At 41.2% G+C, this 24150-nt stretch overlaps 2 protein-coding genes across 7 annotated transcripts in view; both read right to left on the bottom strand.

The window, feature by feature from the left end:
* Positions 1 to 5520, bottom strand: part of FYB1 (FYN binding protein 1) — a 96232-nt gene extending 90712 nt beyond the window's left edge. For all 4 annotated transcript variants that reach the window (XM_032213711.1, XM_032213712.1, XM_032213715.1 and 1 more), the window contains exon 1: positions 5392 to 5520. In XM_032213711.1, the coding sequence (XP_032069602.1) occupies positions 5392 to 5394 (3 nt within the window). In that variant the 5' untranslated portion in view covers positions 5395 to 5520. The remainder of the gene's footprint in view (positions 1 to 5391) is intronic.
* Positions 5521 to 17209: 11689 nt separating this feature from the next.
* Positions 17210 to 24150, bottom strand: part of LOC116506395 (complement component C9-like) — a 28984-nt gene continuing 22043 nt past the window's right edge. For all 3 annotated transcript variants that reach the window (XM_032214123.1, XM_032214124.1, XM_032214125.1), the window contains 3 exons: positions 21277 to 21505; positions 20200 to 20374; positions 17210 to 17918 (listed from right to left, as the gene is read on the bottom strand). In XM_032214123.1, coding sequence (XP_032070014.1) covers positions 20220 to 20374; positions 21277 to 21505 — 384 coding nt within the window. In that variant the 3' untranslated portion in view covers positions 17210 to 17918; positions 20200 to 20219. The remainder of the gene's footprint in view (positions 17919 to 20199; positions 20375 to 21276; positions 21506 to 24150) is intronic.

The raw sequence follows: 24150 nt of genomic DNA, 5'->3' as shown, positions 1-24150 counted from the left end.
ACTAAGTTAGATCTGAGGGAGGCTTATTATCGTGTCAGGATCTGAGACCATTCCCTGTGAGCCAACTTCCTGTGCCTAGCTGTTCATGTGGCGGTGGTTCAGGGCCCACCCCAATGTGTATACACCGACAAACCTCCCACCATATGAGCCGCCCCCACTTATACAGCCATGCAAGGCCAAGTATCACAGTTTCTGTCATCTGTGGCATTACAATAAACTGGATTAACTCCCAATGTTCTCCAAGCTCGAGTCTGATTTTCTCTGTAATCCGGGTAGCTGGTGCCTCACCCAACACTGACCCATCTACTTGTTCAAACTGTAGGGGACAGGACAGGTTTCGAACTTTTATCCCCAGCTCCCTCACCGTGCTTAGACTTATGAGGCAACGAGTACTCCCAGAATCCGTTAAGGCGTCATACGTCCGATGCCTCTGAGCAGTGAGGATAACAGGTACTCAGAAGGGTTTTATTGGCCTACTCACCATCGGGTCATTTTTACCCTCTTCATCAGTTTTGCACCCTTCTGCTGGAGGACTTGCATATGCTAGATCTCTAGAGTCATCAACCCCCACTGTGGAGTTTTCAGTTGCAGCTTGCTGAATTCCCCGAGATTTCTCTGGCATTTTCATCATGGTTTTTCGGGCCATACTAGTTGGAACTGGACTCGCCTGGACTGGCTTAGGCTGTATGGCTGGGGTCATCATGTTGCAGTCCACTGCTCCGTGCCCGGGTTTTCCACACCGGAAACATATAATGGGAGGTCTGTTTGCTACTGTCTTTTCCGTTGACCTTGCTGCCGATGTCAAGGATCCTGGAAAACGGCTCACTGTATGGTCAAGGAAATGGCGTGGTCTAACATTTCCCTTGTCTCTGGGTCTAAGGTCCCACAGCTCTGCTTCTAGATCTGTAGTGGCGTGATACCAGGACCACAGGCAGGGTTGTAGGCTTCGATATACACACGCCTGCCAGATTGATCTATCTAAGCCGGTCTTAAACTGATATACTAACAGTTTCTCTGGCCAGCCTCTTAGTTTTCCCGTATATAATCAGCAACTGGTCATCCCTTCTGGCATAATGCCATCAATTCCCCCTCAACCCTTTGTACCTGGGTCGGATCCTTAAACCGTTCTCGGAAGGCATCCAAAAAGAAACCACAATGCTGCAACTCTGGACTGTGTTTGCTGTAGAGGACCGCGGCCCAGTCTGCAGCCTCTCCCTCCAAGACCTCTGCAAATGGCCAACTCAGTCCATATGCTCTATCACGTGACCCAAGAAAATGGCTACTTTATCTGGGTTACCATCGAAAGAGACCTTCAAGGAGGGAGGTCCCCAAGGACCCCCCCACTATAGCCTGGCCTCATCCACTTCCAGCTGGCCAAGCATAGACTGGATGGCCACTAGATACTGCCTGTGGCAGCCAATGGTGACTTCTGTCACTTAGTGGTTGACACTTTTATACCTAGCAAATTTAATTATTCCATCTCTTTGCCAAAGTGGGTATTTCTGTAATGGAGGTGAGAACAAGAGTGCCAGATCTGGACTGCAAAACCTGGATACAGAATGCTAGCTACCTTTTGCTGCCCAGATTTATAGCCCAAAATGAGAAGGAAATATTTAATGAGGGAAGGTAGAATGCATTGTTCACCAACTGTCCCTAACAGGTCCATCAAATTAACCTATTTTCAAAGAATTTCTAGGTGCATAAAACTTTATGTCTTGCTTGCTCAGGCTCTATGAATAATCAGAAGCATTGTATGCAAATGTCACCTACACATACACTAAATCTGGCGCTTTACAGATGATGAACTGGATTTCTGCTTCCAAACTTCCTTACCAACATACACACAACAAACTGCCCAAGATCTGCCCAAGCACAATTTTTACATGTTTAGTCTTCAATATCTGGACCGAAGTTGGGCCAACATTATCTGAAGTAGGACACCTATTTCCTTCATTTCTTTATTTGATTCATATTGCCTCCCATCTCATGTCCTAAAGTCTGCAATCCTGTTGTATAATGTTTTGTTTGAGCACTGCAGATGTCGTTCATGTTCCACAATGTTGCAGGAGCATGGTGGACAAGATAGTTTTGTCTGTTCTCTCCCAGAATAGAATAGAATAGAATAGAATAGAATAGAACAGAATAGAATGAAATGGAATGGAATAGAATTCTTTATTGACCAAGTGTGGTTGGACACACAAGGAATTTGTCTTTTGTCTCTCAGGTACATAAAGAAAAATAAAATACATTTATCAAGAAACATAAGACACAACACTTAGTGATAGTCATAGTTTACTAATAAGCAATCAAATCATACTAGGAAACAAAACAATATAAATGGAAAGATATAAGTAACATGGTTATAGTCATAAGTGGGTACTAGGAAAGATGAGAAGAATAATAGTAATACAGTCTTAGTAAATAATTTGTCAGTGTTGTGGGAATTAGTTGTTTAGCAGAGTGATGGCATTTGGGGAAAAAAACTGTTCTTGTGTCTACTTGTTCTGTTGTGCAGTGCCTTCCATCCTTCCGAGGTGGGTAAAATGAGGACCCAGATTGTTATTGGGGGCAATATGCTGATTCTGTAAACCGCTTAGAGAGGGCTGAAAGCCCTATGAAGCGGTATATAAGTCTAACTGCTATTGCTATAGCATCATTTTGAGGGTAGGAGTTGAAACAATTTATGTCCAAGATGTGATGGGTCTGTAGATATTTTCACAGCCCTCTTTTTGACTCATGCAGTGTACAGCATCTTGTCTTCTCCATGTCACTTTCAACACTAATCATTTTCTTTCCTTTTCCTATTGAGTCCAAACTGTACAGCTGTCTAGAAGTAAACTGTATCAGGCTTCACACTATGGTTCATACATAAATCATAAATGGCATGGAGTCTTCTCCTTTTCCTTCCCTTATGAATAGGTAGATAATCTGCCATGATTAAGATTTAGGGAATGTACCAACCTAGAAAACTGGTTCTATAAAAGCCAACACATAAGATACCACTAGGAGCAGTACTGACAGCTAACATGATCTGCCCAATATTTTGCACCCTAATACTTTTCCTAATGTCGAAAAATAAAGGATCAGTCGAGCAACTTCCCTCCATAATAGCGTAGGGAGCGGAGGTGGGATTCAACCGGTTCTCTCAGTTTCGGGCGAACCAGCAGCGGGTGCTGTGGAAGGATCTGCCCACCCGCCTCAACGTAATGCATGAGCACTGTGCATGCTCAGACGAGATGCGTGCACTCACATTTGCGAACCAGCAGGGAAGGTTAGCAAATCCCACCTCTGGTAGAGAGTAACTTCTAACCCAATTTTCCCCAGAAAGGAACCTCTGTCACCCACTGATGCAGCTTTTCTGAAGAACAAGAGAGCTCTGAAATTGGCAAAGGTCCACTAATGGATCTGATCCTTAAGTTCAGTTTGGCCAACCCTAAGTGATGTCTCCTGCCATTTGTCACTCACATTTGAAACTTTGGTGAAAACAAAATTAGATCATTGTTTGTTTGTTCATTTCTTTATAATATCTATTTTTGGTCGTGAGCAAGGCGCCACATGTACTTTTGCAATGAAGTTTAGACTATGCTGATTCAGGATTTGAATACGTGGCTTGACCTATTATACACCACAAACGATTGGTCAATGCTGAGAACAAGAACAGGAAAACTTCTCCTCTCCCCTCCCCTCTCCTATCCTAGATATATATACAAATGAATGAAAATGGATTTTTTAGCCAACACCCAATGCAAATGTAATCAACTATATTCTTCAGAATATACATTCTATTCTGCTTCTTTATTTTGTCTAAATGTTAACAATTCTACTAGAGGTTCAAAAACATCTCTAAACTAGGCACAGGAATATAAAACCGACAACATTCCCAAGGTTTAAAAAACAGTTGAAAAATTCTGAGAATGCAGTTTGGAATTTTTCAAAGGAAGAAAAAAAAGAACAAGATCCTTGATAGATGCATTCAATCATCTTAAATCAGTTCAGTTGTTACTAGTTACTCCAGGAATTGAATTCATGCTCAAGTGGTAGATTTAGCATCAAGAGAAGCATTTTCCCCATTCTGGTGCTCTTTGATGCTGAGACTATAGTTCTTAGAATTCCTAGCCAACTGATGAGATTGGGATGGACTGAAGTGGGTTGTATAAAGTCTACCTACATGTAGTCCTTGTTAAATGTCCACAACTAGGACCAGCAAGTCAGTTGTTAAACAAAGAAGTCACTAAGTAAAACTGTGACTATATTTATTATCATACTTCTGCTTTTCTTAGCTTTACAGAATCTTCTCTCTTCTTCTCTCCTTCTTCCTCTCTCTCTTCCTCTCTCTCACACACATACACATAGATTTAAAGTTTTGATAATTTACATTAAAGAGCAATACTTTCACTTCATTTTAAAAAAATGTTCTAAACAGGGCTATAAATTGATTAAACTTGTAACTTCATGACCATCTATATGGAAATTAGTTGGTCTGAAATCAACGAGACATACTTCTCAGTAAACATGTATAAAATTATGCTATCACTTTGGTAGTAGGATAATGTTTTTCCTATTATCATCACTTTCCCCTTTTGATTTTTCCTCTTCTGTCCTTAATTCCAGTGCATGTGGGTATAAGAAAGACTATAACATACAATAACCAAGTACCGAAAAGAACATTTATCTTATGTAAAATGAAGTCATATTTTAGTCTCATAATGCAGAGAGATCCAAATTATGCAACCAATTGATTAACCATTCTGTTTGCTACTTCCTAACATCTAACAGACATCCCGATATGAAAGTTACATAGAGATCGATGTGCAGATATAATTTTAATATATTTCAGTGGTCTTTGCCTCTTATAGCTGTTTCTAACTACCAATTTCACAAAGGCCATAACTTCATCAGCTCTGACAATTTTATTAATTTAAAAAATGTGGCATTTAATCTCACTTCTCCTCCAAGAACCTCAAGCAACTTGAATGATTGTTTGCTATTTTATCTCACCAGCCGTGGTCTAAGATCGATTAGACTGAAAAATCTAATTAGCTAAATGCAGCCAGAGATTTTAACTTTCACACCTCTAATATCAATCCAAACACTGATCTTTCCACCATTTTGTTCCCAGTTCAGTCTACTGCTGCCATCACTTAAGCTGAATGCAACCTTGTCACCGTCCTTTAACAAACCCAGAGAGAAGTTCACAACTTGTTTCAAAGTTCAAAAGCGGTGAGATTAAGAAACAGCTCAACTTATGTAGCCGTTGGTTGAATTGAAGGAATTTAGCTGCCAGCTACTCATGAACAATTTGCCAAGCAGTCAAACTCCTCTCCTTTTACTTTCTCTCCTTTTAAAAAACCTGCTACAGTGAAATTAATAAAGATCAGATCCTTCACTTACCATTGTTGAGAAAACTGTGCGCTTCCTTGCCTGCTCGACAATGCTTTTTTTACAAGAGGAACATTTTCTCTGCCCTTTGCCTGGAACTTCCTATTTTGAGCATTCAGTGGTTTTATCCTGCATCTCAAGGAAAAACTAATCCGCACAATCCACGCTTTGCATATTGTGATCTGGCATCCACACGGTGTGTGGCAAGAGCTCGGAAATACACTGTGCAGTTTAAAAGGAAAGGACTGGTGAAAGTAGAGGTCAGTGGCTGTAATATCTCCAGAAATAAGAAGTACCTTGTTACTTACACACAAACCATTGCCTTTTCTCATTAAAACTGGTTCTTATCTTGAGATTTTAAAGAAAGGATTTCTCATAGTAAAACCCCAGGCACACAGTAGGTCTTCTCCCTTTTATCTGGGGATTGTTCATCTTAACCAACCAGCTCAGTTTACTTCTATATGGAAAGATCAGCTCTTTTAGCATTAGGAGTGCTTACCTTTGTACATCCTATGGTGCAGGGGTGGGTTTTGGCAGTTACTTCTGCTGGTTCACTCATGGGTGTGCCACGCGTGCATGCACACAGTGCAATAAAAATTGCTCTGCGCATGAGCAGAAGCAAAAAAGCAAGATGGTGGCACCATAGGCGCCGCATGGAGAACCGGTTTGGGGGCATGGCGGGCATGGGTCATTGCCAGTTCCAGGCCACCAAACCACTATTGCTTTGGCCAAACCGGTCCGAACTGGTAGGAACCCACCACTGCTATGGTGTACAAAAGAAAAGCAAAAAAAGCAGAGACATCACCCTGCCAACAAAAGTGCATATAGTCAAGGCTATGGTTTTCCCAGTTGCAATGTATGGTTCTGAAAGCTGGACCATAAGGAAGGCTAAGAGCCAAAGAATTGAGGTCTTTGAACTCTGGTGCTGGAGAAGACTCCTGCTAGTCCCTTGGACTGCAAGGCGATCAAACAGATCAGTCCTAGAGGAGATCAACCCTGTTTAGAAGGTGACAGCTTGAAGATGAAATTCAAATACTTTGGCCACCTAATAAGAAGGAAGGACTCACTGGAGAAGAGCCTAATGCTGGGAAAGATTGAGGGCAAAAGAAGAATGGGACGACAGAGAATGAGGTGGCTGGATGGAGTCACCGAAGCAGTAGGCTTGAGCTTAAATGGTCTCCAGAAGATGGTAAAGGACAGGAAGGTCCGGAGGAAGGTTGTCCATGGGGTTGTGATGGGTCGGACATGACTTTGCGACTAACAACAACAATGGTTTGTTTAATTATGCATCACGGAAAAATAAATTGTAATTTGTGGGGTTCATGCAAGAACATAAGCCATAAATCAGATGGAATAATGTCTGGGAGGTCAAGAGCTTTGTTAAATAATTTTGCAGGATCCTAGAGTAGATGGGACCACAATATACATATGGGTGGGATTTCTTTTTTCCTATTATTTTATTACTTTGTCCCAGTAAATGAAGACTTTTCCTTCTTAAATACCCACAGCCCACTACAGTGGGGCAAAAAACTGATCCTACACTGGTGATCTAACAGAACTGGCCATGTTGTCTAGAAGGACTTTGTTGAATCCTTGACGGCATGAACCTTTTTCATCTTTATTCTATATGAAATAATTTGCTCTCGCTCTAAGGCAGTGGTTGCCAACTGGTGGTCTGCGGTCCACTGGTAGTCTGCGAGAAAATGTTGGTTGTCCACAGAAATATTATTTGCATTTTTTATATTGCACTAAACCAGGGGTCCTCACACTACGGATACATGCAGTGAATGTTTATGTTGCTGCAGAGAGTCTCCCCCTTGGGGATCTTTTTGTGTGGGTCAGAGGGAGGGAGAGAAATTCTGACTTGGGGTTTGCTTCAGTCTCCTGGTGCTGGGCTTTGGGTGAAGGCTGGAGAGAAGGGTCACTGGTGCTGAAGAGCCAGAGGGCCTTGTTCCAATGGGACTGTATCATGGCCTGGAACAGCAAGCTGACCATCTCAGCCTGCTGAGCCTCCAGGTGCCGGCACCTGGACTTCCACTCCCGCAGGTCTTCCCTCTGCTTGGAAAGCCTATGCTTGTAGTCCGCAGTCAGGTGCTTCTGCTGAGCCTCCTTCTTGGGCAGATCCAATTTGAACTGAGCCAGCTGTTTGCTGCAGCAACTGCTTCCTGTTGGGACCCTAAGGAGCCCAGGCGGGCAGAAGAGGAATGGCTGGGAGGGGAGGGGCGAGTAGAGGCTGGCGAGGTGGCCCTTGATGTGTGACATCAAGTTAGCCATGCCCACCCAATCACATGACCACCTAGCCACGCCCACCCAGCTGGTCATTAGGCAAATCATTATAGTGGTCTGCGGGATTTAAATTTTGAATTTAGTGACCCCTGAGGTTGGTGACCCCTGCTCCAAGGTATAGCCATGCCCCATAAACATATTTGTCATTTTATTATCCTGCATTGCTTTTCATGCAACCACTAGCCACTGTGATTAGCTCTGTCTTTTCAGATGGACTGCTCTTACTGATATTGGTGAAAAGACACCCTTCAGCTATCGACTTTTTGATTATTTTTTCCAGTGGGGGGGGGGAAACAAACAAGATAGCAGAAGATGGTAGGAAAACAGGAGGAAAATAAGAACTCTGCACTTAAGACACCCTCCTAACATTCTGCAAAAGAGACAAAAGAATTGCATAACAAAAGCCTTGTGGCGTACATCCTTTGTCAGACAGGAAGGGCGTAAATGTTCAAAATAAAGTCAGATCCAGATTTCAAACCTATTGATCTTAGCAATCTTTGAATTTCACCACAGGCAGGCAACAGTTCTGGCCTTACTTGTACGCTCCCTTCATTTGGAGAATGAAGAGTACGTGTGCTTCAAACAATGTCTTTTACAATATACTGGCAATTTCAGAGGAAGCTGGTCATTGAACAGGAAGAAAAAATTGGGAATGTTCTAAGATCTTGTCCTATCTTGTAAATAATACTAGCCAGAGTTGTATGGTTTGAATCCTATAGACCAGCGATGGACAATTTTTTAGACACTGAGTACCCAAACTGCACGCACACATTCCCAAACTGAAAGGTGCGTGCACACATGCAAATGCATGCAAATGCATGCATGCGTGGACATGCCTGAATGTGCACACACATGTACAGACATGCACTCACGCATGCACACATACACAGAAGAGACCCGAAGACCAGCTGGCTGACAGGAGTCCGGGCATCCCAACACCGGCAGCACGGCGAGAGCTAAGATTTTTTTTTCTTTTGTAAGCTTCTATTTTGTCATTTGCAGGGAAACAGAAGCTCATGGAAAAAATGCCACGGAGATCTGAACTGGGGCCACAGCACATGTGCCAGCAGAGAGGGCTCTGCATGCCACCTCTGGCACGTGTGCCCTAGGTTCACCATCCCAGCTATAGACTGTTTGTTATTTGTAAACTCTATAGATGTGGTCGCAGAGTTAATTGTTGTAGCCCATTTTTTAGTCTACGGACTTGGGGAGAAGGCTCAAAGAGTTAATATGGACGTGTTAAAATATTTTGTCACTGGATTTTGGTGGCTTGGTCCAAGGGCTATAAATTCAGAGGATGGGAGGCTCTAAGGGGCACATGGTTTTTCTATTCTCTGTACAAGAGAACAAGGTACTAGAGTTAATAAAGCCATTATTAAAACAGCAGGAAGGATGTTCTTCAAACTGCAGTGACTAATTCACATACCGTATTTTTCAGAGTATAAGATGCACCTTTTTTCCCTCAAAAAAGAGGCTGAAAATCTGGGTACGTCTTATACACTGAATACAGCATTTTTTGCCTCCCAAAACGTCACCCCCTTCACCAAAATGGCCATGCAAAGCCTGTAGGAGGCTCTCAGAGAAATCCTGGGGGCTGAGAAGGGCAGAAATGGGCGGAAAACAGGCTGTTTTTTGCTCATTTTTTTTCTCCCCCAGCCCCCCAGGAGCACTCTATAAGGCTATGCATGCCCCTTTTTTTTGGGACAAAAAACGGGCTCACTTTCGTGAAAAATGGGCTGGTTTTTACTCATTTTTGCCCCCCCCAGGAGCGCTCTACAAGCCTCCTAAAGGCAATTCATGCCTTTTTTTTGAAGAAAAAAAAATAGGCCCATTTTTGCAAAAAACAGGCCATTTTGGGGAGGTCTGGAGTGTGCAAAAACTTTTTTTTAAAAATTTGCCTCTTCAAAATCTTGATACATATGAAAAATATGGTATCTTGACTACTACTTGAAGACTATATTCTATGGACAGATCTCCATGTGTGAAAGATGCACTTGAGGGACAGCACTTGCTCTCCTGTGGCTGCAGATGCATCCTATTAGTCTATGACTCTAAGAATATGTGGAAAGCTGCATTTTCTAGACCTCAAACTAAAAACTTTACACCCAGTGGACCAAATTTCCATGGGGATTTACATCTTTTGTAAATGACATTGTCACACAAGTGCCATACATTGTTCTAATTATATACTTCTGCATTTACTAGACATTTGCGAATAATGGATATCACCATTATTCATTACAAACAGGCTTATTTAATCTCCCAGTGGTTTCATTATAATATGTACTCAGAAGGAACATATGGATCTGAAAATACTATGCTTATATTATTATATAAATTATATATGTACTACTACTACATAGGTGGCGCAGTGGTTAAATGCAGCACTGCAGGCTACTGCTAGATCAGCAGGTCAGCGGTTCAAATCTCACCGGCTCAGGGTTGACTCAGCCTTCCATCCTTCCGAGGTGGGTAAAATGAGGACCCAGATTGTTGGGGGCAATATGCTGACTCTCTGTAAAACCGCTTAGAGAGGCCTGAAAGGCCTATGAAGCGGTATATAAGTCTACTGCTATTGCTATTGCTATTGCTACTAATTTATATATTATATAAATTATATGTGTATTACTAGGTTATAATAATGAAAAGCAGTCTATAAGTATATTAAATTTTGGGTGTGCATGTGAATTGTTAGTTGCGAAGTCATGTCCAGTCCATGGACGTCCAGGCCTTCCTGTCCTCTACCATCCTCTGGAGTCCATTTAGGCTCCCGCCTACTGCTTCAGTGACTCCATCCAGCCACTGCATTCTCTGTTGTCCCCTTCTTCTTTGGCCCTCTGGGAAAGATTGACGGCAAAAGAAGAAGGGGATGACAGAGAATGATGTGGAGTCACTGAAGCAGTTGGCGTGAGCTTAAATGGACTCTGGAGGATGGTAGAAGACAGGAAGGCCTGGAGGAACATTATCTATTGGGTTGTGATGGGTTGGACACGACTGCTACAGTATTTAAAATTCACAGTGAAAAAAGCAAGATCATAAAAATATATATGAAAAAAATAAGCTTTATCCACAACTTGCTAATGGTGGCAGAAAGAAAATAAAGTCGGAAGAGTAGCCCTCCTAGACCCTTCATGTAGGGTGAAAATATGGGTCTACAACAGGTGCCTAAAAGATGTTATAGGAATTTGGGTTCAGGGAATGGAGCATTCCAGATGCATAGGAAGCAGATCTACCATGAACCCTAATTTTCAGTTCTCAGGTTGTACAGGACAATGTCCCCTATATTGCTTGATAGTTGATCAGAGGTTCTGTAATAGCAAAGATGAATCCTGAGTCCCAGATGTTTGCTTCTGTGACATATTAGGCTTCAAACTTGAATTTGTCTCAGTAGTTATTGTGTTTAAAATATTTCAGTATTTACTGCTTAATCCAAGCCTTTATGAAACACAAAAGTGGAATCTGGCCAAATGGGCGGTGGGAGGGAGCTGGAACCGGTTCTAAATGGCACTGTAGATTTGTGGAACCTCTTCTATAGAAGAGGTTAGAACTGGCAGGAACCCACCCCTGGGCCACTCCCACCCCAGCTCTGCGAAGGGAAAAAACATTGCAATACATCATGTGATGGCAACGTGGTGCCATGATTTTGACACCCATGATTTACATCTTACAGATTCTACTCTTTTGTCTGACAAGGGGGCCAGTTGATGGAGTGTTTTTTTCAAGCTTACGGCCTGGAAGAGACAGAATAATGCTGTATATATAGCAATGAAACAAAACATATTGTTAAAAAGTTATGATATTTATGCAGCTACTTACCAAGCACATCCAAATTATATTTAAGTTGTCAGGGTTCCAAGTAACACCCCCAACAAAAGAAGATTCCGAGGCTAGCACTTCCTCAAAGTTCCATTTTATTAGAGATGTCATATTGGCACATCTGGGAAAACCCAAATCTGAAAGTTCCTGGGTTTCCCCCACCCAAATGAAAGTCAAAGATCCACTCCCTGCACCCATATGTCAATCACATGGTCCAATCAATCCATCGTCCCAACTGGAGATGCCTCCAAGTCATGCCACTCCAGGTGCAGGTTGACTCCCAGAGAAAAGAATGTTGTTGTGGCTAACCATGGATAAATCCAAGAAAAGAAAAGTTTCAGAAGAAAACAGAACGTTTAATTCAACTACATATTATGCTAGTTCTGTGGCTGTAGTCGGGCACGGGAAGGATTTTGTGGCTCCCGGTGTTTTCTTTTATGTAGGAAACGGGTCCAAATGGCTCTGAGTGTTTAAGGTTGCCGACCCCTGTCCTAGGCAGTCATCCTAGTAACAATCAACTAAATTCAATTTCATTGTTGTTATTTTTGTTTTTAGATTGGCCAGGTTTGGCTATATGCTGCAATAAATGTTTGGTGGGACAAGAAAAATAAACAGCCCCAAAGGGTGAGGATAGTATATGACTATAGAATTTTATATTTCTTTGTACATCTCTTTGTGCATCTCTCTCTCTTGTTCTCTTTCACTTGCCCACCTACATTGAATAAAATATTTGACTGATTAGCTGGCACCCTCATCAGGAGAAACATTTTATTGTAGGCTCAATATGTATATTAAGAACTACAGCGCTTCTGCTTTAAAACCAGAATGAAAAGTGCAACCCAATGGAACCAGGCCTTCTTCCTCTCCATAATTTTAACTTTCTTCACTTTGAGACAAAACAGGTTGATGCTTCTTTTACAATCTTTTTGTGATGAAATAATAAAATATCCACTGCAGTGACACAAAAGTGAACAGGAAGTTTTGGGGAAGTCAAGATGAAAGTGTTTGACACAAAACTGCCTTTAAAAAAATAATAAAAATAAAAATAGTAGTCTCATGCTCTTTTTAACATTAATTTTTCCAAGAAGTGATATAATATTTGGTAAAACAAGTTCAAATCCTTACATTCATAAGGAAGGTCCTGAAAAAGTTACTATTGACTTAATTTCTCTGCTTTAGATTATTGCAAAGTATGTGTTCAAGTCATTAATCACTATGAACAGTGGTTGCTGCCAAGTTTTGATCGTTCTTATAGCGGCCTTTGCTGTTTGGTGAAATGTAACTGCCAACTCTCTTGCATTTTGGGGAGAAAGAAGATGCAGTTGCAAGAATGCTACATTTTTCCTGCAACTACTGTCTTCATCTAGTAAGAGGAGGTGGTATAGGAGGCTGCTAGAATAAAAAAAATATGTATCAACTCAGAATGACAGTTATAGAATATCAAGACTGATGGAACTGCTGGCACCAGTATGTCTTGGCTCAAGGCTCATGATTTAATTAGGGCTTCTTTGGGAATCCTGCCACTGAGGGCTTACTCCACTATGACGCTGGGCAGGGGTGGATTGCTGCCGGCGTTACTGCCAGTTCGCAACCAGCGCGCAACATGCGTGCGTGTGTGCAGTTCAATGTAAATAGTTCTGCGCACATGCGCAGAACAATTTACAGTGAATTGCACATGCACAGTCACTAAAATCCAAAATGGCGGCACCCAAGCAACAGCGAAGGAACCAGTTCAGGGGCATGGCAAGCCTGCCAGGTCTGCAGCCAGTTCTGTGGCCCAGGCCTGAATTCCACTACTGGTTCAGCCAAACCGGGCCAAACCCATCTCTGACGCTGGTTATAAAGCATTCAACATGAAGCTGATGGAGCAAATAGCCCACATCTGTATTCTGCAATCCATCAAGTTTATTATTTAGTACAAAGTGGAGCTCTTAAATTTATTTATTTATATTTAGTTATAAAATTTTAATACTGGCCATTTCACTGACAAGGGTCCCCTGGCAACTGTGAAATCCAGAGATTAATAATAACTTTTAATTCAATCTACTCACAGAATTTGAATGCACAGCTCTAATAGGGACATTCATGTTTCTGAAAGACACACAGAGATTAATTACATGAAAAGACACAATAGAAAAGGGTGTGGGGAAAAATTGGTGTTTTCCAACTTGGACTACAACTTTTTCCTATCTGTCTCCTACTGTTTGGAACTGACTCAGCCTTGGATTATGTCTGGAATCTGATCTCTTGATGTATATTTTTATAAATGCAGAAATTTTCTGTACTTAAGAAAAGGAATAAAACCAGGCGAGATATTCCTTAATTAAAAATCTGCAGAAATGATTAAGTCTCTGTATTATCAATGGAGTTTTCCTTTTCCTTTTAAGGAATGACTGGTGGAGTAGGCTTTCAACACACCTGTGCAAAGACTGCTATACAGAGAACCTCAGTATTTATGTCTGTCTGTCTGTATGTACGTACATACGTACGTATTTACAGTGGTGGGATTCAAATAATTTAACAACTGGTTCTCTGTACTAATGACCAGCTAGGTATGTGGGGCTCAGTGTTCATGTGACTGGGTGGATGTGGTCTATTCAACGTCATTCACATCATTCAGATGCTACAATGTCATAAGGGTTAACTGGAGAGGCAGTATCTGTAAGGAAGGCCATGAAGAAACAACACCAGAAAGTTTCCTTCCTGCCTTCCTTACAGTTTAACTGTTTAACTGTTTATTAAATTTATAGGCTGCCCAATCCCGGAGGACTCTGGGAGGCTTACAGCAACAGAAATGAAAAGAATTAGCCCTGTAAAGTGGAAAAAAACAAAATGAGATTTCTTCCAACAACTGGTTCTCTGAACTGCTTAAAAAATTAACAATTGGTTCTCCCGAATAGGTGTGAAGTGACTGAATCGCACCATTATGTATGTATGTATGTATGTATGTATGTATGCATGCATGTATGTATGTATGTATGTATGTATATATGTTGTCAGTCCATGGTGAAATGTAGCTTCAAAAAAGTAACTACGCTTATTTAATTTTCCCTGAAATTATTTTCCACAGAAACTGTACTCATTATTTAATTCATAGGTGTGCAGGTAACATAAAAGTTGGCTTTCTTTGCCTAAATGTTTGCTGAATTGCACCCAGAATACCAAATATAGTTCTGTAAAACTAAAACTTTGAGTATGTCCTACAAAAAACTGTCCAAAATTTGCTTCTAAACAATCACTGTTGTGTGACAGAAAGGAGTAAACGTGTTAAACATACAGAATACATTTCAACTGAAATTAAATGATGCACTAAATTCTGCTTTACTTTTTGTGTCCTTCTTTGCTTTGGTCCCATTTACTTTTTGTCCCTCCCCATAATAGGCAGCTAAAAGATCAGAGGTGAGTCTCATTCCAAACAAGACAAAGACTTCCGCTGGAGAATATTGTATTGTAAATAAAGCTTCTCACAGAGCCGGACCAGGGCACATGATCTGTAGAGATTCTCAGTCATCCAGGTCACGGTTGTCCCAAAGGTGCTTTTTCAGGAGGTGCTGGACTTCCTTGTATGTTTGTTTTCTTTGAAGGCGTTTCACTTCTCATCCAAGAAGCTTCTTCAGCTCTGCCTGGATGGTGGGGAATGGAAGGATTTATATTCCTTGCAGACAGCTGGAAATCTGCATCCTTTTAGAAGCACTTGGAGGTTTATCTGTGTCCTCAGGGTCACCTGAGTAGTGCTCCTGGCTCCTGTGCACTCAGGTGACCTGGAGAACACAGATAAACCTCCAAGTACTTCAATAACCCTCTAAAAGGATGCCAATGTCCAGCTCTCTGCAAGGAATATAAATCCTTCCATTTCCCACCATCCAGGCAGAGCTGAAGAAGCTTCTTGGATGAGAAGCGAAATGTCTTCAAAAGAAAAAACAAGAAAGTTCCATTGTCTCCTGAAAAAGCATTTTTGGGACAACCAGGACACATGCCATTTTTGATCAGCGGGATATTAATTTCATTATAATCAGAGGTGGGTTCCTACCAGTTCGCACCTATTCGGTAGAACCGGTTCGTCAAATCTACCGAAAAGGTTAGAAGAGGTTCCACCAGTGGACCGGGAAAGCAGGCCACACCTACAGAAGAGGTTCCCAAATTTTTTGAAACCCACCACTGGTCCTTTGATATGATTGTTCTACACTATCATGCTCATATTTATAAAACTCAGTGCCTCTGTGAAAGGTAAGGATGACTACTGCGTTTGTGGTGCAATCAGAACATTGCGTGTGTTGAAGTTGTTTTAACGCAAACCAAAGATGCCTTTTAAAAACAAGTTTATGTCATATTCTTATGCATGCCAGTGCTGTGTGTGAGGTAATTTAAGGTGGTTCTGACAAGTGTCATTGGCATCTTCATATCCAGTCACATGGGCGGCAAGCCACTCCCATCCAGTCACATTGGCAGCAAGCCACTCCCACAAAGGAGGCCACACCCACAGAGTAGGTTCGAACAATTTTTGAAACCCACCACTGATTATAATAAACAGTCAACATAAATCCCAAATTGACATTCTGGAGCAGGATCTTTTTTTTTCTGTTATGGGCAAAGAGCACATAGTGCAGTCTATTTCATATCACTGTTAATCACCAACTTTTCAGCAAATTTATCAAAACAGGCCTTGAGTAAGTATATGGCCTTCCCCTATTGATATTACAGTGTCTTCTATTGACAGTACAATTCCCCTAATTATCAACACTTTGCATGAGTCAAAAAATATCTTAGTATTATCAACTCCAATTTTTGGATTGGGAAAAAATGTTATAGGATTGAACTAGTAATAACTGTATACTGATCAAAGTTTGGACAAAAGTTCTAGTTTTTAAAAGTTTGTTTTAATTCAGATCATAATATAAAATATACAATAAATGAAAGCAAAGGGAAATGGGGAAGGAAGAAATGAGGAAAGAGAAGTATGGGACTAGAGGGAAAGGGAAAAAATAAAGCAATGACTTCCAACTTTTTTTTCCAGCATAGTAAAATAAAATAAAAAAGAATTACAATCTCAACTTTTTACTTTTACATATTTAGTAAAAACTAACCATTTCTAACCACAGCAAACTAATGTAATCAACAAAACCCTAAATCTAAATTATTATAATTTTTCTTATTTTGAACATAAAATCTAGAAGGGGTGTCCAAATAGAAACAAAACTAGATGTATTCTTTTCCATGATTAAAGCAGTCAATTTTGGCATCTCTGCAATGCCATCACTTTTTCCACCCATTCTTCCATTGTGGGGATTGACATATCTTTCCATCTTAGTGTCAGCCCTAGGAGCCATCTTTTATGTTGGGCCCTGACACTTGACACATATAAAATTTTCACTGCAGTCAATGTATAATGGCAAAATCCCATATTTTTTTAGCTCCAATAGTGCTAAAATAAAGCATCCAGTTTCAATTTTATATTCATTTTAAGAATCTTCTGAATTGGAGCATAAATCTGCCCCCCCCCCCATACTTTTTGCTTTATCACAAATCTATCAAACATTATAAAAAGTTCCTTATTTACAATATTTCCAAAATACATGTGAGATACCTTTATACACAATTTGTCGAGTGTTAATTACCAATGATACATCATTCTATAAAAGTTTTCTTTCAAATTATAATTATAATTCAATGTAAATCTCAATCCAAGCATCCACATTTCCCCATTCCTCGAGCATTATGTTATATTCACACTTTTTCGCCCATTGATTCATACAATATTTCACATATTTGTTTTCCAGATTCAGTTTCAACAACTTTTTGTAAACCTTGGCAATAACATGTTCAACATTAGCACACAGTAAAATTTCAATTTTACAGATTCAAACCCATACCTTCTGGTTTAAATTAGATTTCTTTTTTTGTTGTAAATAAGTGAACCAGTGGCAAACATTTTCTCCTGATTTCAATTCTTCTTTGATTTGAGATTATGTTCCCCTTGAGTAAAAGGTATTATTTCACCATAATTCCACCATTTTAGTCTCACCATGATTTTGTTTTCTGAAAAAGGCTTCCTGATATGACACTCAAAGAGGTATCTTAGGAAAAAGCTTGATTTTATATTTATTCTAAATTCTTAGGATGGCACACCTAAAAAATGATTTAAAAAATCAGCATTTATTTTAATTAATTTATTTTATTTTAATCTTGTCATGCCATAGTAGGCATGCCCTCCAGTTCTACCAACATCTTATTTTTAATGGTCACCCAGTCTTTCAGCCAGACTAAACAAGTAGTATCAGAATACAATTCTAAATCTGGTAAACGCAAATCTTTTCTCTTTTTAGCAACTTGCAACAATTTAAATTTAATTCTTCAGTTTTTTTTCATTGCTATGTAAACTTAGAAAAATCTGTTTGCCATTGCTTAAATGGAACATCAGTCATTAATATTGGTGACATCTGCAATAAAAAGAACATATTTGGTAAAACATTCATCTGAATTACAGAGATTTATCCCAACAAAGATAATTGCCATTTAATCCCACCTTGGCAGATCTTTTTTTAATATCATTCCAAACAGACACAAAATTGTTTTGAAATAGCTTAGGGTTTGCATTTGTCAGTATTGATCCAAGATATTTGATCTTTTTGTCCACCTTAAAAACCTGACTTCTTTATCAAGATTTCATAATCCTGAATATTCATATTCTTAACCAGAATTTTTGTTTCCTGTTTCTTTATTTTGAAGCCCATCAAAGCTAGGAAATACACTTCCATATTAATGGTAGCTATAGAGCTAGAAATTAATGGGTCCTTGGTGTTCTCTGAGCTTGCTTGTTTTCTTGCAGATGTTTCATTTTCCAAACTAGATAACATCATGAGTGCTAGTCTAATGCAGGGATGGGCTTCAAAAATTTCAGCAACGGGTTCTCTGCCTGGCTGCTGGATGGATGTGGCCATGGTAGGAGTGGCATAGTCAGCCTTCTGCTCCACAGCCGTGGGGGAGGGGAGCATTTTTGTCATCTCCAGACTCTGGAGGCTTTTGTTGAGCCTCCGGGAGGGTGAAAATGGCCTCCGCGGGCTCTGTAGGCCCTCAGTAGGCCAAAAACAGACCTGCTTCTGGTCTTTTGGAACTTCCAGGAGACCCGTTTTTCCTCCTTCTCGAGCTTCCCCACAGATCTTGCACTTACCTTGCATCCAAAATGGGCCATGTGGAGACCCCTGGGAGAGGTGGGGTAGGGTGGGAGGGGCGGAATGGGGTGTGCGAAGCCAGCCAGGGGTGGGACTTGGAGGTTCTCCCAACCGGCCATAACGTTAGCTACGAGTTCTCTCGAACCCAGGCGAACCTGTAGCAGCCCACCCTGGCCTGATGTTACCTTTGGGTAATGAAATGTCTGCAAGAAATCAAGCAAGCTCAGAGACCACCCAGGACTCCGTATCTAATGATTGCTACAAATATTCTCCTCTATTAGCTAGAAAATGGCTAAATAAGTACTGATAGCAGAAAAAGGGGTATAAATGGCCGCTTCCATATCTACAACAAATATCAATAAAAACAATTTTTTCACAATTATAACCAAAATTTTCTCTCCTTAAAAGTGAAAAAAAATGTAGAAGCACAGTGACATCTGGCTCACTTTGAAACACTGTTGCTTTGAAAAGACAAAAGGGCACAGTGGGGGGAAAAAAGAATGCAAGGGATGCCTTAATCCAAAGTGAATGTCTGGGTAGAACCTGCTAAAAAAGGTGAAGGAGTCCCTGTGGATTTTACTCCGCTAGTCATTGCCTACTGTAGGGTACAGAACTTGGTGGAGGAGCCCTTTCTATGTGGGAGAATATCCTGCAATTTTCTCTACTAGTATCTCATATAAAAGAGCCAGAATGGTCTAGTGCAGTGTTTCTCAACCCTGGAAACGTTTAAATGTCTGAGCTTCGCCTTCCATGCTGGCCAAAAATTCTTGAGTTGAAGTCCATTCACCTTAAATTTTCAGAGGTTGAGAAACATTCAGTTTAGGAGTTGGACTAGGACCAGGGGTGGGCTGCTGGGGGTTCACAGGGATCTGGGAGAACCTCTAGCTAAGATTCTGTGCAGTTCGGAGAACTCCCAAATCCCACTCCTGGCTGGCCTTGCCCACCCCTCCCTTCCCAGGAGTCCCCACACGGCCCATTTTGGATGCAGGTAAGTGCAGAATGTGTGTGGAGGCTCAGTGAGGGCAAAAAAAGGGCCTACCAGAAGTTCGGGAAGGCCAGAAACAGGCTGTTTTCACCCTCCCAGAGGCTTGAGGAAAGCCTCTGGAGCCCGGGGAGGGCAAAAATGCACACACACCCATGGTGAAGGAGGCCAACTAGGCCATGCCCACCATGGTCACCCAGCAATCGGGTAGAGAACCTCTTGCTAAAAATTTTGAAGCCTACCCCTGACTAGGATTGAGGAGAGTCCAGTTCAAGTTGACCTTTGCCTACAGATGTTGTTTGGGTGACTTTGGGATAGTCATTCTCTTTCTGCCCAATCTAACTTACAGGGTTGCTATTGGAGGATTTTCTTGAACTTTTGTCCCTCTTGCTATTGCTTGTTGTCCCTCCCTCCCTTCCTTCCTCTTTCCCTCCCTCCCTGCTTTCTGATTAAACCAGCAAATCTTTCATTAGTTTCATTTCTCCATAGGACGTGCATAAGCTATTTCCAGAAGCATTAAATCCAAAGCATCCCATATTCATTATACATATCCAGAAGCTAACAAACCTGTTAGTAGCCTTCTGCAATTAACAATAGCCTGGTTCTATGTTTGCTCCAGGACATGACCTGCCCCTATATCCAGGGGCAGGATTATCACATTTTCTTGTTCGCCGGCGTTGTCCTTGCTGACAGGCAGACCAGCTAGACCAGCAGCTCCAGCTTCCATGAACGGCTGTATCAGCTGCATCAGGATCAGAAAGCATTTGTCTAACTTCACAACATTCAGAACATCAGAAATAATTCCATCTACCTTCAGAATCTCACAGTCACACAGTATACCTTAATTGTATATTGATTGGCTGTTTGGGCTAACTTATTGCATTAAACCAATATTTCTCCCACCCCCATGAAACAAAGATTAAACCGTACATACTTTAGTAAAGTGTGTGGACATGGTCAAAACAATAAGAGGACATTCTAAATCTATGGGAGAAAATTCTTATTTACCCTGTATAGTATAAAGGTAAAGGTTCCCCTCGCACATATGTGCTAGTTGTTCCTGACTCTAGGGGGCGATGCTCATCTCGGTTTCAAAGCCAAATAGCCAGCACTGTCCGAAGACGTCTCCATGGTCATGTGGCCAGTACGACTAAATGCTGAAGGCGCACGGAATACTGTTACCTTCTCACCAAAGGTGGTCCCTATTTTTCTACTTGAATTTTTACATGCTTTCGAACTGCTAGGTTGCCAGAAGCTGGGACAAGTAATGGGAGCTCACTCCATTACGCGGTACTAGGGATTGGAACCGCTGAACTGCTGACCTTTCGATCAACAAGCTCAGCGTCTTAGCCACTGAGCCTTTGCATAGACATTAGCTTTGTTCTAACATTCGAACTAGTCTATGAACATGTACTCATAGTTGCAATTTTACCCAATTAAGAATAAGTGGTAGCATTTTCTGATTTGCCATTGATGGCTTTGATTGGAATGCCATTTATTGGGTTATGGATTTTATTTAATGAAATAGTCTCTATTATTTTATTTGCTTACAATTCATGTTTTTTTAAAAAAATATTTTTAAATAACCCAGTAGAGCTTAGAGAGCCATTAAAATATATGGTAAGTCATTGAATGAATTCTAACCTGGTGTCTCATTTGAAGCCGGTGTTTCACAGGCGTCTCCCTTGTAATATGGAGTGCAGGCGCATTCACACTTTCCATCTATCAGCATCACTGTCCCACCATGCAGACAAGGTTTGCATTTGCATACATTGTATTCAGCCACATAATCCTCTACAGCTCTGTCCAGATTTACTTTCTTACTTCGGGAGTCTGGGATATTCGTCGGGATAAGATCTGAAATCGGGGCCATCTGCAAAAATATTTAACCACATGTAGTATGTGTGCTTTTGTTTCAGTTTAAACCATTGCTTACCATTATTATGCAGTTCTGTGCAGAATATAGCACTTCATCCTGAGAACATCCATGTTCTTCTGGAGTTACACTCACCTTTACTAAAAAAATACTCTGATTCTTAAAGATGCCGACTTTGTAACATTTGTTTATTACAGACTTCTTTCTACTACTATTGCATATAAACAGAGGTGGTATTTACTTACCTCCCCTACCGGTGTGCAAATGTGAGTGTGTGTGCACTAGCTTGGCTCGCATTTGCTGCCTCCATGCATGTGCTCAGCTGTTCTGCACATGTGCTTTTGGTGAAAAAAGGGCCTAAATGGGATGCCATTGAGCTGGGATAGGTGGGCAGGGCCACCCACAATTTCCGCTACCGGTTCAGGCGAACCAATCCGAACCGATAGAATACCACCTCCGCATATAAATATAAAGGTTGCTGGGAAAATTAAAGAAGAGGTCCACGGGTTTCAAAACTCTTGCATGAGCAATGAAATGAGGAATGAATGAATGAATGAATGAATGAATGAATGAAGGAAGGAAGGAAGGAAGGAAGGAAGGAAGGACTTTGAAGTTACATCACTCTAATGTGAGTGAAAGGAATTTAAACTTAGCAAATGTACAAACTGGAACACGATATCTGATGCTCAATACTTGGTAGGCATTTGCTGTTGAGTGTTGACATTCTAAAACTTTGATGGATGAGGCCAACCTCAACCTCCTCTCAAGGTTTATTTCAAGGGTAAATAGCTAATATAAGAACAGCATGGAAGAAGAATGAGCTAAATACTGCCTCTTTCCGTGGTGTGCTGACAGTAAACACAAGGCAAAGGGAGGCTCATTAGGAACTCCAGGCTTTTTGATTAGAATGTAAAGTGTTGGAAGAAAGCTGTAGCAAACCAAACCTCATGGAAACATTCACTTCACCACCAGAAGGGCAATTTTAGATTTGCAGCTGGTCCTCAACTTATGACCACAACCGAGCCCAAAATTTCTATTGCTAAGTGAGACATTTGTTCAGTGAGTTTTGCCCCATTTTACAGCCTTTCTTTCCACAGTTATTAAGTGGATTCACTGCAGTTGTTAGTTAGAACATAGTTGATAAGCGTATCTGGCTTCCCCATTGACTTTGTTGGTGAGAAGGTCTCAGAAAGTCACATAGCCCTGGGACACTGCAACCATTATAAATATGTGCCAGATACCTAATCTCCGAATTTTGATCATGTGGCCAAGCGGATGCTGGCATGGTCCTAAATTTGAAAAACAATCATAACAGTCGCTTTTTTCAGTGCAGTTGAACCGTCACTAAACGAACTGTGGTAACTCAAGGACTACCTGTATTTGACTAGAATCTTTAATTCTGAAAAGATTTTAACTTTTAAATTCTCCAGTTAGGTGGCTTTTACTGTTCCTCTATGCAATCAAATCAATAATTTGTCGAAAATGACCAAAAAATCGAACCACAGCCTCAAAATCCATTCACAAATTGCCCAAATTTTTCCTTTTGTTGTTTTGAATTTCTCCAGATCCAATTTTATTAGTCAAATTCTCCTTGGGTTTGGTATTTGCACACCGTTTCCTCCTCCTTTCTTCCCCCTCCTTGTTCCAAGTGCCTTTTAGCTGCTAGTTTAGTTCTGGAAAAAATTTCAAGCACCAAAACTAAGATCTTTTGTTCTTACATCGGCCAGTCCCAACACTCCGTTCATTACTCCGCTCCTGCACCAGTCTTACTCTGGTTCTCCTTGCTCCAGAGCGGTCTTTTGAAGGCAGCCGTCACCCCTGCCGTCCATCTGGAGACTGTAATTTCCAACCTGATGGAGACCTTGCCTCAATCCCCGCAGTCACCCGAAATGCCTCTCCTTGTTCCCCGTCCCTTCAGGACATTTTTGATCCACAAGGGACCTCTTGATGGTGGTTTGCTGGCTGGGTATTTGAGTAGCTCCACAGAGCTCGCTATTTCCCCAGGCATTCTCGCCGCAACACTTCTAGCTTTAAACTTTTAAATTGTGTGGCCTGGTAGCAAACTTGGATGATGAGGAGGTTGGGGAGGAACTTGGGCCAGTCCTGGAGTCTGGGGAAGGCTCTAATGGATGCTTTGAATCAGAAGCAGAGATACAGCCAGGGCTGTCTGACATTTCCCAGCTGCCTTTGGAGTCGGAGATAAGTAGGGAAGAAGAACAGCTGGGGCCTGTTCCAGATGCACCTATGGGCAGAGTTGTCAGGAGAGGAAAACAATTGAGGCCCAAGGGCCGACTCAGGAAGAAAGGCACATGGAGATTCTGAGTGGCCCCTCCCTGGCTGGGGAATAAATAGAAGCAAAAGGGGAGTGGTATCCTAGGAGACAACTGTTTGGATTTCTTTCGGAAGATCTGCTCATCATGGTTCGTGTCTCAGAGTTTAATTTGAAAAAGTTTAATTTACAGCTTTGTGGCTGGAAGCTCCCTGCCTGGCAATTATCCAAGGAACTGATAAAGTCTATACTTCAGTTAACCTTTATTGCCTGGATTTTTCTGTGTGTGAAAGCCATGAATTCACAGCAGCTAAATAAAGATGGATTTTTCAAGACAAGGAGTCTGTTTCTTGGTTCTGCTAAGGCTGGGTCA

Source organism: Thamnophis elegans, chromosome 3 (genome assembly GCF_009769535.1).
Source record: "Thamnophis elegans isolate rThaEle1 chromosome 3, rThaEle1.pri, whole genome shotgun sequence".
Taxonomy (NCBI): Eukaryota; Metazoa; Chordata; class Lepidosauria; order Squamata; family Colubridae; genus Thamnophis; species Thamnophis elegans.
The sequence above is the reverse complement of the archived record's forward strand: the minus strand, read 5'-3'. Positions and strand labels throughout refer to the sequence as shown.